Raw genomic sequence first — 13248 nt, 5'->3', positions numbered from 1 at the left:
GTGCTACGTAGTAATGGGACAAACGCACACTCAAATGTCTTTATAACAGAAATGCACAAAACCTTTCATACATGAAGCGTCCAGCTTTTCCCGACTTATTAAGAAATTCTCTTTTCACTATGTAGAAGAGCAGCAAATGATTTAAACGAGGAATCATAAAAGTTTGGAATTATATTGGAATTATAAAGTTTCTCTCCTACTGAATTGCAATTGCATAGCATTTAATATGACGATAATGAAATTACAGTAAAGCCTCATTAAAAATTAAACAGGAAAAAATGGAAGAAGTGTGCTGTATGGTCCACAAAACGGTAAGCAAAAACACGTAACATAGAATTAAACTTCTAATTACTTCGACATAAAATAAATATCAAATCTAAGCTATTTAAGTAGGGAATAAAATCTTAGTTGTTTTATAACGAGTACTTCTGATAATTACTCGAAAGTCATATTATACAATAAAATCACGGCACTATATATTTATTTTCTGAAGCACTATATGTCATTCAGTAATAGTTTGAGCTCTAAGCAGTTAGTCCAGTGATACTAATATAGAATGAAAGTATTTTATCTTTTGTTACTAGTTGTACCCACTATATTGGCGCAAAATAATGAGCCAAGCACGACTCCAGGTAATTTGAATGGTACAAATTAGACTAGAATAATATAATGTTGTAAAAATAAATAAAATGAGTAAGAATTTATGAAATTATAAAGTCGATTCACCCTACAAAGTTAAAATATCTATTTTGATCACTTTCATTCTCCAGCTTGTCCCGTGAATGAAGTCTACAAAACATGTGGCCCTATTGGATGTCAGTTGAGCTGTGCAATGTATTTAGCTAGACGGAGTTGCCCATTTTTGAGTTTGAGATGCGGCCATGGATGCTATTGCAAAGACAATTATGTTCGCTCAAACAATGGAGCTTGTGTACCACAAGATTCATGTTAATTTAATGGAAATCAATAAATTTAATCCAACTTCAATAAATTTATATTTAATAAAAATTAACAACCCTTTTTTATTTTTTCAACGTATATTTTGAAAAACCAAACACTCTTGAATATCACATCACAGACAAAACAAATTTAAAAAGAATACTAAAATCACTTTTAAGATTTTTAAGGATAATGTTGTCTTAAAAAACACAATGAAATTTGATTCAAGCATTCAGTTTCCTTCATTTGGTTCCCTTTTTTTCCTAAAAAGATAAAATCCGGAAAATAAAAATGTCAGAAGAAAATGTTTAAGTTAAAAAACCTTCTTTTTATGACCCCGATCGAATCTTCTATCAGTGTTCCTGAAGGCAGACTATTTGTAATTTTGTTTGTTATTGCGATCGTTATGAAAGTGATAAACATTATAAAACCGAAAAAATTCATCCTTTACGATAATTTAGATACCAAAATCTTATAATAAACCGAATTGCTAAGATTTGAGGGCTGATCCACAAAGAAGTTCCTTTGAAAACTGATGGACGCCACAGATAGAAATAAACTGGACGAAAATGTTGATTTCGTTTCTAGTAAAAGTGATTTGAAGCTGTTAAAAAAATATTAAAAACCGTTATCAAAGTGACATATCAATTATTACTTGCATTGGTAACTACATGGTTATTATACCATAATAGATAAGAGCCAGGTCAAATGTCTAAGTTGCAACAAGATCAACCTTTGAAATTACGTCGATTACAATAGGGCGCTACTGATAAGGTGTCATAACAATTGTAAAAGAGAATGCATTTTTACTGGATTTTTGATGGCCAATTTAATTTTAAATAATGGAAAACACAACATTGAAATGCTGCGCATTCATTTTATCACTACTAATTTTTGTTTGCTTTTTCTTAGCAAATTTTGGTGGTTTGCGTTGCTGGTGATTATTCAGGCAAGGCTGAAATGGGTCTCAGGGACTTCAGGCACAAGTGGAAAACCAGAAGCATCTCAATTTTGTTAATTTCTTCTCTTCTTCCTCAGTTTTTGTCCCGTTCGTAAGCAGGGTTGTCCCGCCTTGATCGGATACACCATTTCGTTCTATCAAATGTACGATCTGGATGTAGTCACGAGACTTTCAAATCACTATCCAGCGTAGTTTAGCTTCCCATCTACTTCGATGTTCAAACCAATCTTGAAAAGTTAATTCTCAAAATGAAAGATTGCCTTGGAAGATATTTTTCCGTTTTATTGGTAAAAAGTATCTAATTTAAACAAATACGTATTTCGGGGACCAACTGTCCCCTTCTTCAGTGTTATTATCTTCTGAAAAATTTTTTAAATATTAAATATCTTAATTAGGATTCTATTCTTCTCCTAGTGTTTCCCGAAAGTTCTACCAAGATGGAAAAATTGTTGCCCATGTCGGTGTTTACCCTGTTTTGAGGGGGAATTTTCGAGACGTGGCGACTCCGGCGGGAATCTAGTCTCCTAGCGTCGTTCACCTCTTTCAAGATATTGGCGTTCTCCAATAACATATGGTGCCCCTGCTCTGTTATATGCCTGGAAACCGCGGACCTTATTCTTGTTTTTAGCGGATTCTGCCTCCTTTAAGTGTTCTAACAACCTGGTATGGACTAGTCGTTTTGTTTGCCCTACGTAAATTTTATCGGAGTCTGGGCATGATCTTGTAAATGAAGCATTTTTCCGTACACTCTTTTTTATTTTCGACTGATTGTAATCGGGTCCTAAGTAGGTATCGTCTGCTGGTTGAGGTGACCCGGAATTCAAGTTTATGTAGTCCCCTTTTGATATTCTGCGTCCAACCCGAGTAGGTTAATGTTATCCATTGCCTTGGTTCTGTCTTCACCTCCTGGAAGAGTGTTGAAAGTTGCTGTTTTGCGGCTTGGCGTAGTTTCATTTTTCGTTTTTCTTGGCTGTTTCCAGAATGTAATTGATTTCTCTTCTCATTGAGCGGTGGTATGACCATCCTGTGGATCATAAAGATGTATGCCGCCATCTTATGATAGAAATCATGGTTTGAGAGGTATGTGATGGTTCGTTGTGACTGGGTCGGTTTCCTGTAGATGTCGAATTCAAAATCCCCTCTTTCCCAGATTATTGTTCAGCCTAGGAACGATATCTCCCCTTCCTCCTAATCCAAACCAAGTTAATACTCGTTAGCGTGAATTACGTGCCCGTACCATCGAAAACACCTCTCTCGTAATTTTTCTACGATCGGTGTAACGTCATATCGATCAAGAATATCCTCATTTCGGATGTAATCATAACGGTTTACGCCACTGGCCCAATGTAACATCTTTGTCTCCATTAATGTAAAGCGCCGTTCATTATCTTTTATAGCTGGCCAGCACTCAGAATCAGAGAAGACGACAGGGCGGACGAGACTAAATTTTCGATTTGAGACGTTCGTTGATACGGCGATCACAAAAACTCCAGTTGTGGAACGCCATTTAATCGCCATTTAAATCGCTCAGTTCTCGGCAGGTCACTGCTATTGACAGTGACAATGAAGCAGGCACCATCTTGGATCCCAAGATTGTCAAAAATTCTGTCGGAGTGAAATTATGCGGTGTTTCCAACGATTAATTATCTGAAATAATAAAAACTTGTTGTTTCTTTTTCGTTTGTGTGAATATTTATTCTTCCAAATACCCATATTTCGGAAACTACTTGTTCCCTTCACTTGTTAGCATTGATGAAGGGAACAAGTGGTTCCCGAAATATCGGTAGTTGCAAGAATAAATATTCACACCAATGAAAAAGAAACAAGTTTTTATTGTTTCAAAAATTCTGTTTTATTCAGATTTTATCTAATACCGTGTTGCAGAGGGCGATGCTTTTCACGCTGTTCCCCATGAGTAATCGTGTATTGAGTCAGTACTTCCACAGTTGTTGACAAATTCGGCTTGATTCAAGGTTATTTGAAAGTTGTCGCCAATACGATTGTCAAGAATGCATTCAAAAATCGGAAGTGAAGGAAGACAAATTCTTCCATTGGATATATATTCTCGACATTTAACCGTCGCGGCTCGTCGATCGGTAAGCAGTCGATACAGAACTTTCTCGACGCTCCGAATGTCCAGTTTATTGTAAAAATCTTTTGTGATAGACCACTCGCGTAGCAGCGATTGCTTTCTTTGCTCCTGGTTAGTGTTCTTATAAATTTGCCAATTGGCCAGCGTTTTATTGTCGATATATAATAGAGACGTTTGTTTTCATGGACCTTCCTTCGACATTGTCATTTCAAAGCCAAGTATCTCGGTTGATGTACCGCTTACCTGGTTTGGTGACCCGAAGCGTTGCAGAGGCCACTTTGTGGATCGCGTTTTTACCTTGGTTCCACGATTCTTTCACATTCGCAATGGTTGGTAACCGCACAAGTGAAATCATTTCTTCTTTTTTCACACCAAGTCGCCACCATTTAATACGAGCGGGCCAATACCTTCCTCTATTGTTTTATCGGTGGCTTGATTCGTAAGGCAGCAATCAACGGCCGATGTTGCGGTGCCAGGAATTTGCAGTCGTGAAGGTGATGAAATGTCAACGTCTTATGAAAATATAGTTGATTTGCGTTTTACTGTACGAAGATGGGATGAATAGGGGTGGGGTTCAAAACCAACATGGCATAGAATAAAAAGAACTCTTAATATTCAAGAAAAATACTGTCGATTCACAAGTAGGAAATATAGTAGCTGTAGTCACTGCCCTAACTCAACAGTGCAACAACACACATTGGATGTGCAAAGCCAAGACAACTGTCAAGTACCATGCCCACGGGACATTATTGAAGGATAAACGAGTTCATTGCGTCAAGACTTTTAGCTTCTGTTTGCCTACTGGTCACAGTTTAGGAGAAAGCGGATCAGGCGGAGAATTAACCAATACAGCAGCGCAGGGATTGCCCTCCTTTCACCGAAAAAAGCGCCAAAAGCGCCCAAGCCAAGGTAAAACAGCAGACATCGGGGGCTGCGTGACCAAGGTACTCTAAGTACTTGTGGCATTTTCAGTTACAAGTAAGACTTCTGGTTTACTCCTGTGCCCAGGACATGGAAACTAATAAACCGACAATAGAAGAACCAGAGGTGTTGATGCCAGACGCACCATCGCATCGGAGGACGAGCGGCTGTTATCCAGCCAGGAGACAGCAGTTGTCGAGGGCAGTGCATTCAATGACAGCCGAGCAATACAACAAAAAACGCCTGCGAAACCAGCAGGATGATGTGGAACAACTGAACAAAAAGAGCTGAGTGTACAAAGGCTTTGACACAATCTCTGCAAACAGTGAAACGGCAATCGCCAATCGAGGAGGCACGCATGGTGCAATCCTTCAGCAACGTTTCCAGCTAGTGGCGTTAGCGGATGAAAATTCCGCTACCGGCAAAGCATGGGAAGTGTGAGATTATGTTATCGGAGATGTAGTTGCCCCACGATTCTACTTCCATGGATTCCACGATTCGCGCGGCTGGGAGGGCATAAAGCTCCAGGTTGCACTAAACCGGTGATTCACAGGAGATTGGTGGGTCAAAAAAACCCAAATCCCCATTGACGATGAACCGCCAGTGGACAGCAATAGCTTCGAATCCGACGGGGAGTGACGATCTTCCTACACAAGCAGATAAATCTGTAACATTGGAAGTGTGCCTCAGCTAATCTGTTGGTCTTCGTCCTTGGCATTAATACTGGAGTCCTGAATTCGAGAAGGCGGAACCATCAAGTAAAAAATACAATTTATTCCACACACCACCAGCACGATTTTCAGTGTCCGATCTGAGTTCAAACGACTTAACTGTGGTCAAACTAGAGCTGGAGGGAGCAGGGAACATGTATATCTCCCCGGCTTACAAGACTCATGGCTAATGAGCTCCACCAGAAGAACTCCAACATCTGACGTCCATCATCGCAGCGAAGAAAGCCAACCTGTTGATAGACTGCAACGTCCGTGTGAGGCACTCGCTTGGGGCAGCTCAGAAATCAACGAAGGAAGTGTTTTACGTTATTATTAACAGAAACGGATGGCTCAAGTGGTTAGAGCGCTGGGTTCTCGTAGCGGAAGGTCGCGGTTCAAATCTCACTGGTGGCAGAGGAATTTGTTATCGTGATTCGATGTCGGATACCAGTTGACTCAGCTGTTAATGCGTACCTGAGTCAAATCAGGGTAATAATCTCGGGCGAGCGCAATGCTGACCACATTGCCTCCTACAGTGTACTGTAGTGTACCGTTAAGGTCTTGAATGAAGTGCTCTAACACACTCCAAGGCCCTGATCCAATACGGATTGTTGCGCCAACGATTATTATTATTATTAACACAAACCTATGGGTGTATAACAGGGACAGTAGCTCAACCTTCCATTTATCCAGCTCAGAGAACTGCGATAGTTTTCAGGAAGTAGCTGATATCATACTGCTAACGTTCATGGGTCACGGAGAAACTGTAAAATGTCTAGCTAGAAATCATTCCCACATAATAATTGGATACTTCTCAGTCTGTAGAGATCTTCTACTATTTAAGAGACCCCAGAAGGATCGACTAGAGGAAGTTTTATCGACTTATTAAGAATAAACTTTCTGGTGTTCAAAATAGTAACATTGGCACCATCTGTCGTGGACTCAAAGGTCGCGATTCTGGAAAAGGCGTTTGATACCGCCTTCAAAGTCTCATGCTCTACCAAATACCGCAAAAAGGCACTGCCATCGTGATGGAATGAAAATTTGTCCAACCTCAGAAACTTGACCAAGGCGACCTTCAACATCAGCCAGAGGCACAGATCCTGGCAATCATACAAAAACTGCTTTAAGAGGTACAAGTTGCTCATAAAGACCACCAGGAAGCGGTCCTGGTTGGAATATTATCAGAACATTGAGAGCCTCAACTGGGCTGCGTGACTCTGTAACATTCTAACGAAGAAACAAATGAGCCCATTCTTTCTTGAAAAGTCACCAGGCTTCTATATGGGATCTTTTGATACCGTGGAATCACGGGAAATCGCATATAGACCACTACTTCACAAACTAAAAGGACTGTGAGTCAGAACCCTGCTTGGACGGTATGCAGCCCTATTTCTATTAAATTACCAAATCGGTAATTATCGAAGATGAAATCAACTGGGTTATGAACAGCTTTCTGCATATAAATCTCCGAACCTAGACGGCATAATGCCAGTTGTGATCCAGAAACAGCGAGAAATGGTCGTGCCGTGGCTTGCAAAGATCTAGCGCAGCTCGATTTCGATAGGATACATACTACATTCCAGGAGATACGCGCACGTATTTTTCATTCCGAAAACGAGCAGGCACCAAAGATGATCTGCAGTCCGGGCGAGAGTTTCTTGAATACGCATAGTGAATCGTACGAATTTCGGAGATGCAATAGTGTATTAAAAGCGAAAGTACGGGCGATACCGGAAGTCTCTCGATGGTTGAGGCATAATCCGAAACCCCAACGAAACATAGTTATTCTGACCGACAGTCAAGCGTCTCTGTGCTGTGACATCCTCCAAGCTGCTGGGAGCAGGCCTGGAACGCGGTGAACAGTCTGGGCGATCACACTCATCTGGGCTCTCGATTATAGGAACATAAAGCAGAATAAGCAGGCCGACGGAGTAACCTCGATCTGTTCTTGAAAGTCTCTCGACGAGCAACGTCAAACGTTTTTTTGAAACTCTAGTTGTAGGTTGGTGGAGCTTCGATCCTTCGTAAATGCTACAGACTGGTTCTGAAAATTTGAGCAAACTGGCCTCCTTGCAGTTCCCGCAGCAGTCACGGCTTTAACAATTTCTGGCGTCAAAACGGTGCACCATAGTCGTAATTGGCTTCTCCAAGCGGCCACTGATATCCACCTATCTACCATAATATTATTAACTTTATGTATACAGATAACGACATGGAAGGTATTTTGACGCCTAGATATCATATAGCGGCAGTCCCATAATTTTTTTTTCAGATTTTTCGGTGAGGGAGTTTCCATGAATAAGCTTTTATTTTATAATTGCCCTTTCCGGTTGCACTCCGCTCCGTCAACAACCAATTCCAAAACTTTGACCCTCAATCTGTTGAAATTATTCATCCACGATGTACTATGATGTCTTTCACAGAATGCATGACACTCTCAGCTTCAACATTCAAACTAAATTTCGTATCACTAGATATAACCGTTTCTGAATAAATGGCGTAGACAGACAGATGGACAAACTTCCGAGGAGTTTATAGGTCTCCCATCAGGCGCATCCCTCTGTGCGGATAGGTGATGCTCGATAGATACGCATGAGCATGATTTGCAAAATACAGCAAACATGATATGTACGTATCTTGCGTGCCTGAGTGGGCATATTTATGCACTGGTCGGATAGGGAGGAGGGGACCGAATGGTGGGCAAAAATGGGAAGGGGGGAAGGACACTCTGAATTCGAAGCCAATATAGAAGACAAGCAGTAGAAGAAATTTACTTTGTAAGGGCTCGGAACACCAACAACTTTTGGGAGTGAGCTCCGGCGATGTCTTGTTTGGCAGCTGTGGCATTAAATGCCTAAAACGGTCCCCTATAAGCGCAATTGCACGATCATCAGAGCACCATCACTAGTAGGCAAGGGGAAAAACATAAAGAAGTTGAACAAAAATCAAATTCTTATAAATAAAAAGACGAAGGCACGGCCAAGAGTAAGGAGCGCCACCCTTGATACTCTCGGTGAGCACTGTACATTTGAACCTTAATTCTGACTCCTTAGATATAGTGCCGAAAACGCTGGAGATAATTATCCTATATTAACAGAGCAGAAAGCCACTTAAAAAAGCAAAAACCTCGGTGCTACCAAAAAGACACTTTACCCAAACGGGTAAAACAAGTGGCTCCTAGAAAATGTAGGATCAATATCAATAGCACAGAAAGCTGTTCAATCATGTCCACTGCAATCCCGAACAAAATTGAGTAGTTTGGAGGAGCACGACCAGAGGGAGGCACACGAGGAGCAGATAGCCGTGAAGCAAAAGCGGAAAAGCACTAGAAAGATGTCATTCTTATTGCCAACAAAGGTACTTATTCCTATGTGGATATCCTACCCCTAATTAGGAAATATAGGGGCTGCTGTACCTAGAATAAGGACACAGAAGGGTGCTACTTCCTTAACTCAAAGGGACTGCAGAAAAGCCGCCATGCAACGTACAGAGCCGAGTCAGAAATATTTCAGGACAGTAGACGACTGTCAAGTTCTACGCACGAAGCAATTGTAGAATATAGAGATTTTGACACTATCAAAGAAGAATTTTATAAAGAGCTGGCAAAAAAGGATTAGAAAGGTACACGACGGAACAGAAATAGCCATCATCAGCTTACCGGCGAAATTGGAAAGTAAAATGCTCCAAGTCGGTTGGGGAGAAGTTGGTCAATCCGATCAGATGTTTTAGATGCCTGAAATACAGTTAAAGATTACAAAAGCAACCAAGATAGACCAAGCCCCCACAAAAGATCTAGTAAAAGAAGCAATTCTACAAAATACTGCGAGAAAGATCCGGCTCTCGCCAATGAGTTAAGAGATAAAATCGGTAACGCCGCTATTTGGTTGTGCGAAAAGTATCATTTCTAAAATCTCCTAGCAATCACAAGAGAGGAACTTGTCGGAGAGATGCTGTTCCGCTCTGAATAGCACAATAAGACGTATGAGGTATTTCTAGAGGCGTTGATAGCAGAATCCAGGAGCCTAACACCACTTGTCATGCGTTGTGATTTCAATGTGTGATTCACTGATTTTGGCAGTAAAATTATAAATCATTGAGGCCAAGTGCTGCTATTGAATGCACTGATGCCAACCGACAGTTCGCTTGAAAACATAGCAAACTCCTCACTTTCGGAAGGAGAGAACGAACTCAATACTGAACCTTAATTTTATCAGTCACATTCTTGAACGTGGATAATCCTCACGCGTTAGCGAATACCACAGATCAAACGGTTCTCTACAAGTTTGAACGGGAAAATAAGGGTAACAAAAGACAATATAGCGAAACCAGAAGAAAAGAGTGGAACTCCAATGGTTTTGATGAGAAAGTCTTTACGGATACTTTAAACGAATATTATAATCCAGGTAGCTATGAACATAAAAAAAAATATTCTTGTATATAATAGGGAGCCTAAGGAGATCAGGCACTTCTATGACTAGAAGGAGAGATAAAAAGCATAGAAAGCCAACCGCTACGGTAAACAATTATTTAATGAGAAGGACTTCCATCCTTGGGGAAAAAAGTCGCTATAGGATAACCGTGCGATGTTTCTGCGGAAAACATTGGGTACTCTGCATTTTCGATGATCAGAGAGTGTTGCTCTGAGTCAGGACAGATCCCTAGTGGAAGTTTGCACCAATAACTACAGACGAACTCTGTTGCGCATGTCGGCGCCAGACTTAATTGGAATTTTCAATAGAAGTGAAAGTTGCCATTGAAAAATAGGAACTATTATTATATAGGCAAATATGCTTGCTGAAGAAAGAGAGAAGAAGATGTTACATAGAGGAGAGGCAATAGTCGCACTATCATGCGTCATGCCAAATACTGATGGACCAACGCACCCAAGAGAGTAAATGCGGCCTAAAGTGAAAACCTCGATATAGTTGTTTGCAACGCCAATTTTGGCAGCGGTATATTGCCGGAGTATCTTAAGAATTGCAAACGCTTGCAGGACGATATTGTACGATGCGATGTGTTTGATGTCTCCAGGCGGCAAAGCCATAGAATAAGATCAACAGTTTTCAAAATTGCAAAAAAATGCTGCATGTTGGCAGATATTAATCAACTAAATCTATCGTTGTCAACATATCATATGCAGCAGGTGCCACTTGATAAGGTATATTGTGGTGTACCTTTGCCTATGAGCTTGATACAGTTTATATCCCCCTAGCGAGGATAGTGGTGTCAAATCCGTGTTTGTAAAAGTTTGAAGAGTCGGATCTCTTCAACATGATAATCTCGTCGTGGGATGCGTTGAATGTAAACTGTATTCTCCCGGTTCCTTCCTCCAGCATCCCTGAAGGTCGGGTCCACAATTTTTGGGTAGCCGATAGCATACACTTTGGGAGTTGGCTTTAGGTGTTAGGGGTGTCACACCCGCCATAGAGCCGACAATGCCCGCAAACAGTACCGCCAATAATTTTTTAGACTCAACGCAATTTCAGTAACCACGTAGGCCCACCACTTCCACAATGGTATCCAATTTTTGGCCTCCTGGTAATCCAATGCTGAGCCCGGGATCCCGTAACCCTTTAAACGATATGGAGGAATTCGGGTGTCTGGAAAAGCTGACAAACATCCCTCCGATTATCTCTTGTTGTTATCTCAAGTTGTCTTAGCTCGGTTACAGTGACCGTTGGTAAGTAGAGAATAAACTCCACCTCCGTAGAAAGCCGCTTTAACCACTCTATAATATTCTGCAACCTCTCCTAACGCTCTTCGAAGTCTTTTGGCGGTATTTCTTTTCGCTGACAGATAAGCTCCCAAAGATCTAAATTTCAAATTGAATCTCGAAAAAGCACACGCAAAGCTGCCTTCAAGTTCCTCCCACTCGGACTGGCCACAGACCAGTAGAAACTTTATGAATAAAAGGAATGTGCATGCTGACAATATAATGAAAATTTGGCTCCCGGTGTGAACAAAGCAAGTATCTCCCCCTGGAAGAGGGCTCGCATGGAATAGCAGGCGATAAGTCCTCTATTGTTGGCTGAAATCTCCCCTGGCGAACAGTGTGCGAGGAGGCATCAAAGGTCAAACTAGAGCGTGTGAACGTATCTAATGTGGTTCTATGAGTCTGGGTAGGAGTTGCTGATTGCACTTTGAATTTAGTATACAGTTTAGTACAGTGTTGGAACCAAACTATGGACTCTTTCAAAGATATTGTCCCATCTGAGGTATGAAGTAGAAATGACCATCACATATTTTCGAGCTTAGCTAGCATAGGTGCATGCAAGCGTGTATCGGCGAGAATTTTCAGTCGAGCTGCACTTGGATGTTAGTGGGCCCACACCATCAAATTTCGCAACTTTTACTCTGGGCTAGGAGGGACCGAATCTACACCCACCTTAACTGAAAACCTCAGGTGATTTTCTGTCAATGATGATGATGTGATATTGCACACCGCAAAGGAAGCAGTGATAGAAAGACTACCTAGCACAATATAACATTTGTTTTAACCTTCTAATCACGTTTTCGTTTATTTCACGCCTTTTCCAAATAATAGTCAGCGTCATAAGCGATTTCCACTTTCAATTAGGTGTGAATATGCATATTGCATACCACAAATTGTACTAATCCATGCAAAACCCTCAGTCGATATAAAGCGAGCTGGTTTTACAGGGAACAGGAATTTTAAAAACAATGATAGCTTCCCATATTTTTCCACTGATTGTTTTTGTTGCGGTTATTGGCGGTAGTCTCTCGGACCCAGGTGAATTATGTGCATATTTTATGTATCATTTTAAATCCATTTAAAGCACAAACTCCCTCAAATTTCATGAAATATTTACTTTTTTTTCTAGAAGAGTGTGGAGAAAACCAGGAATGGAAGGATTGCGGCGCCTACTACTGTGAAGATACATGTTATGGAGTGGTGAAGCACCTGTCATGCAGGGGTATGATAAATTTTACATGTAAACCTGGCTGTTTTTGTAAGCCAGGCTACGCAATTACTTCATTGAATTACGGTGACTGCATCACATACGATGAATGTAGTAACCTTGTCTTTATTGATTGAAATGTAAGTGTACTTCAGGAATAATAAAAAGGAAGTTTAAAATCTAGTCTAATCAACGAAAATTCGCACCAAATGAAATAATGATCAGCGATTTAGCAAATATGCCAGCACAAGGGTAAAAGGTGTAATGAGTAAGTAAGGATCTTCATAAATGCATAGTGTTCCAGAAAAAAAAAACAATTGATCTCTGATTTATCTGGCACAAAGAGCTTCCTAATTGTATATATGTAGGTTATGGAGACGAAAATAGCGAAAGCGCCGATATTTCTGGTTCTTCCCAGATCTAGCTCTAATAGTATTATGGTTCGAAAGCCCACCTCTTCCCCTTTATAATCATATGCCTGGGAATCTAGAGAATGAAGATTTTGAGCGACCAAACCAGATTGTTCAATTCGTCCCTGCAACTTCCCAACTTGAATGACGTCACCATTAACTGTAAAGCTTGAATGTACTTCAAATTAGGTATATTTCGCTTAGGAGTCAGATTACACCTCATCCGTCAGGAAGCCTCGCAAATATCCAGCAACTCCACCTAGAAAATACTAGTGCATCGTTAAGACTGTAC

At 40.8% G+C, this 13248-nt stretch overlaps 2 protein-coding genes and 1 long non-coding RNA gene across 4 annotated transcripts; 2 read left to right on the top strand and 1 right to left on the bottom strand.

Annotated features, from left to right (window-relative positions):
* Nucleotides 1-479: 479 nt before the first annotated feature.
* LOC119655202 (chymotrypsin inhibitor-like) lies at nucleotides 480-1015 on the top strand. Its single transcript, XM_038060974.1, has 2 exons — nucleotides 480-632; nucleotides 771-1015. Exons 1-2 carry the CDS (start codon nucleotides 557-559, stop codon nucleotides 950-952), a joined length of 258 nt encoding a protein of 85 aa, XP_037916902.1. The 5' UTR covers nucleotides 480-556; the 3' UTR covers nucleotides 953-1015.
* Nucleotides 1016-1018: 3 nt separating this feature from the next.
* LOC119655203 lies at nucleotides 1019-1524 on the bottom strand. Its single transcript, XR_005249885.1, has 2 exons — nucleotides 1262-1524; nucleotides 1019-1202 (listed from the first exon to the last, which is right to left on the bottom strand). It is a non-coding gene; the product is annotated as an uncharacterized LOC119655203 (long non-coding RNA).
* A 10723-nt stretch (nucleotides 1525-12247) lies between these two features.
* Nucleotides 12248-12735, top strand: LOC119655881 (cysteine-rich venom protein 6-like). Of its 2 annotated transcripts, none has more exons than XM_038062016.1 (2): nucleotides 12248-12377; nucleotides 12469-12735. In XM_038062016.1, exons 1-2 carry the CDS (start codon nucleotides 12308-12310, stop codon nucleotides 12681-12683), a joined length of 285 nt encoding a protein of 94 aa, XP_037917944.1. In that variant the 5' UTR covers nucleotides 12248-12307; the 3' UTR covers nucleotides 12684-12735. The 2 variants fall into 2 exon arrangements, with proteins under 2 accessions (XP_037917944.1, XP_037917945.1); XM_038062017.1 differs by having other exon boundaries at nucleotides 12259-12377; nucleotides 12472-12735.
* Nucleotides 12736-13248: the final 513 nt, after the last annotated feature.

Source organism: Hermetia illucens, chromosome 4, assembly GCF_905115235.1.
Source record: "Hermetia illucens chromosome 4, iHerIll2.2.curated.20191125, whole genome shotgun sequence".
Lineage (NCBI taxonomy): Eukaryota > Metazoa > Arthropoda > Insecta > Diptera > Stratiomyidae > Hermetia > Hermetia illucens.
This window is presented reverse-complemented; position numbering and strand designations above follow the sequence as displayed.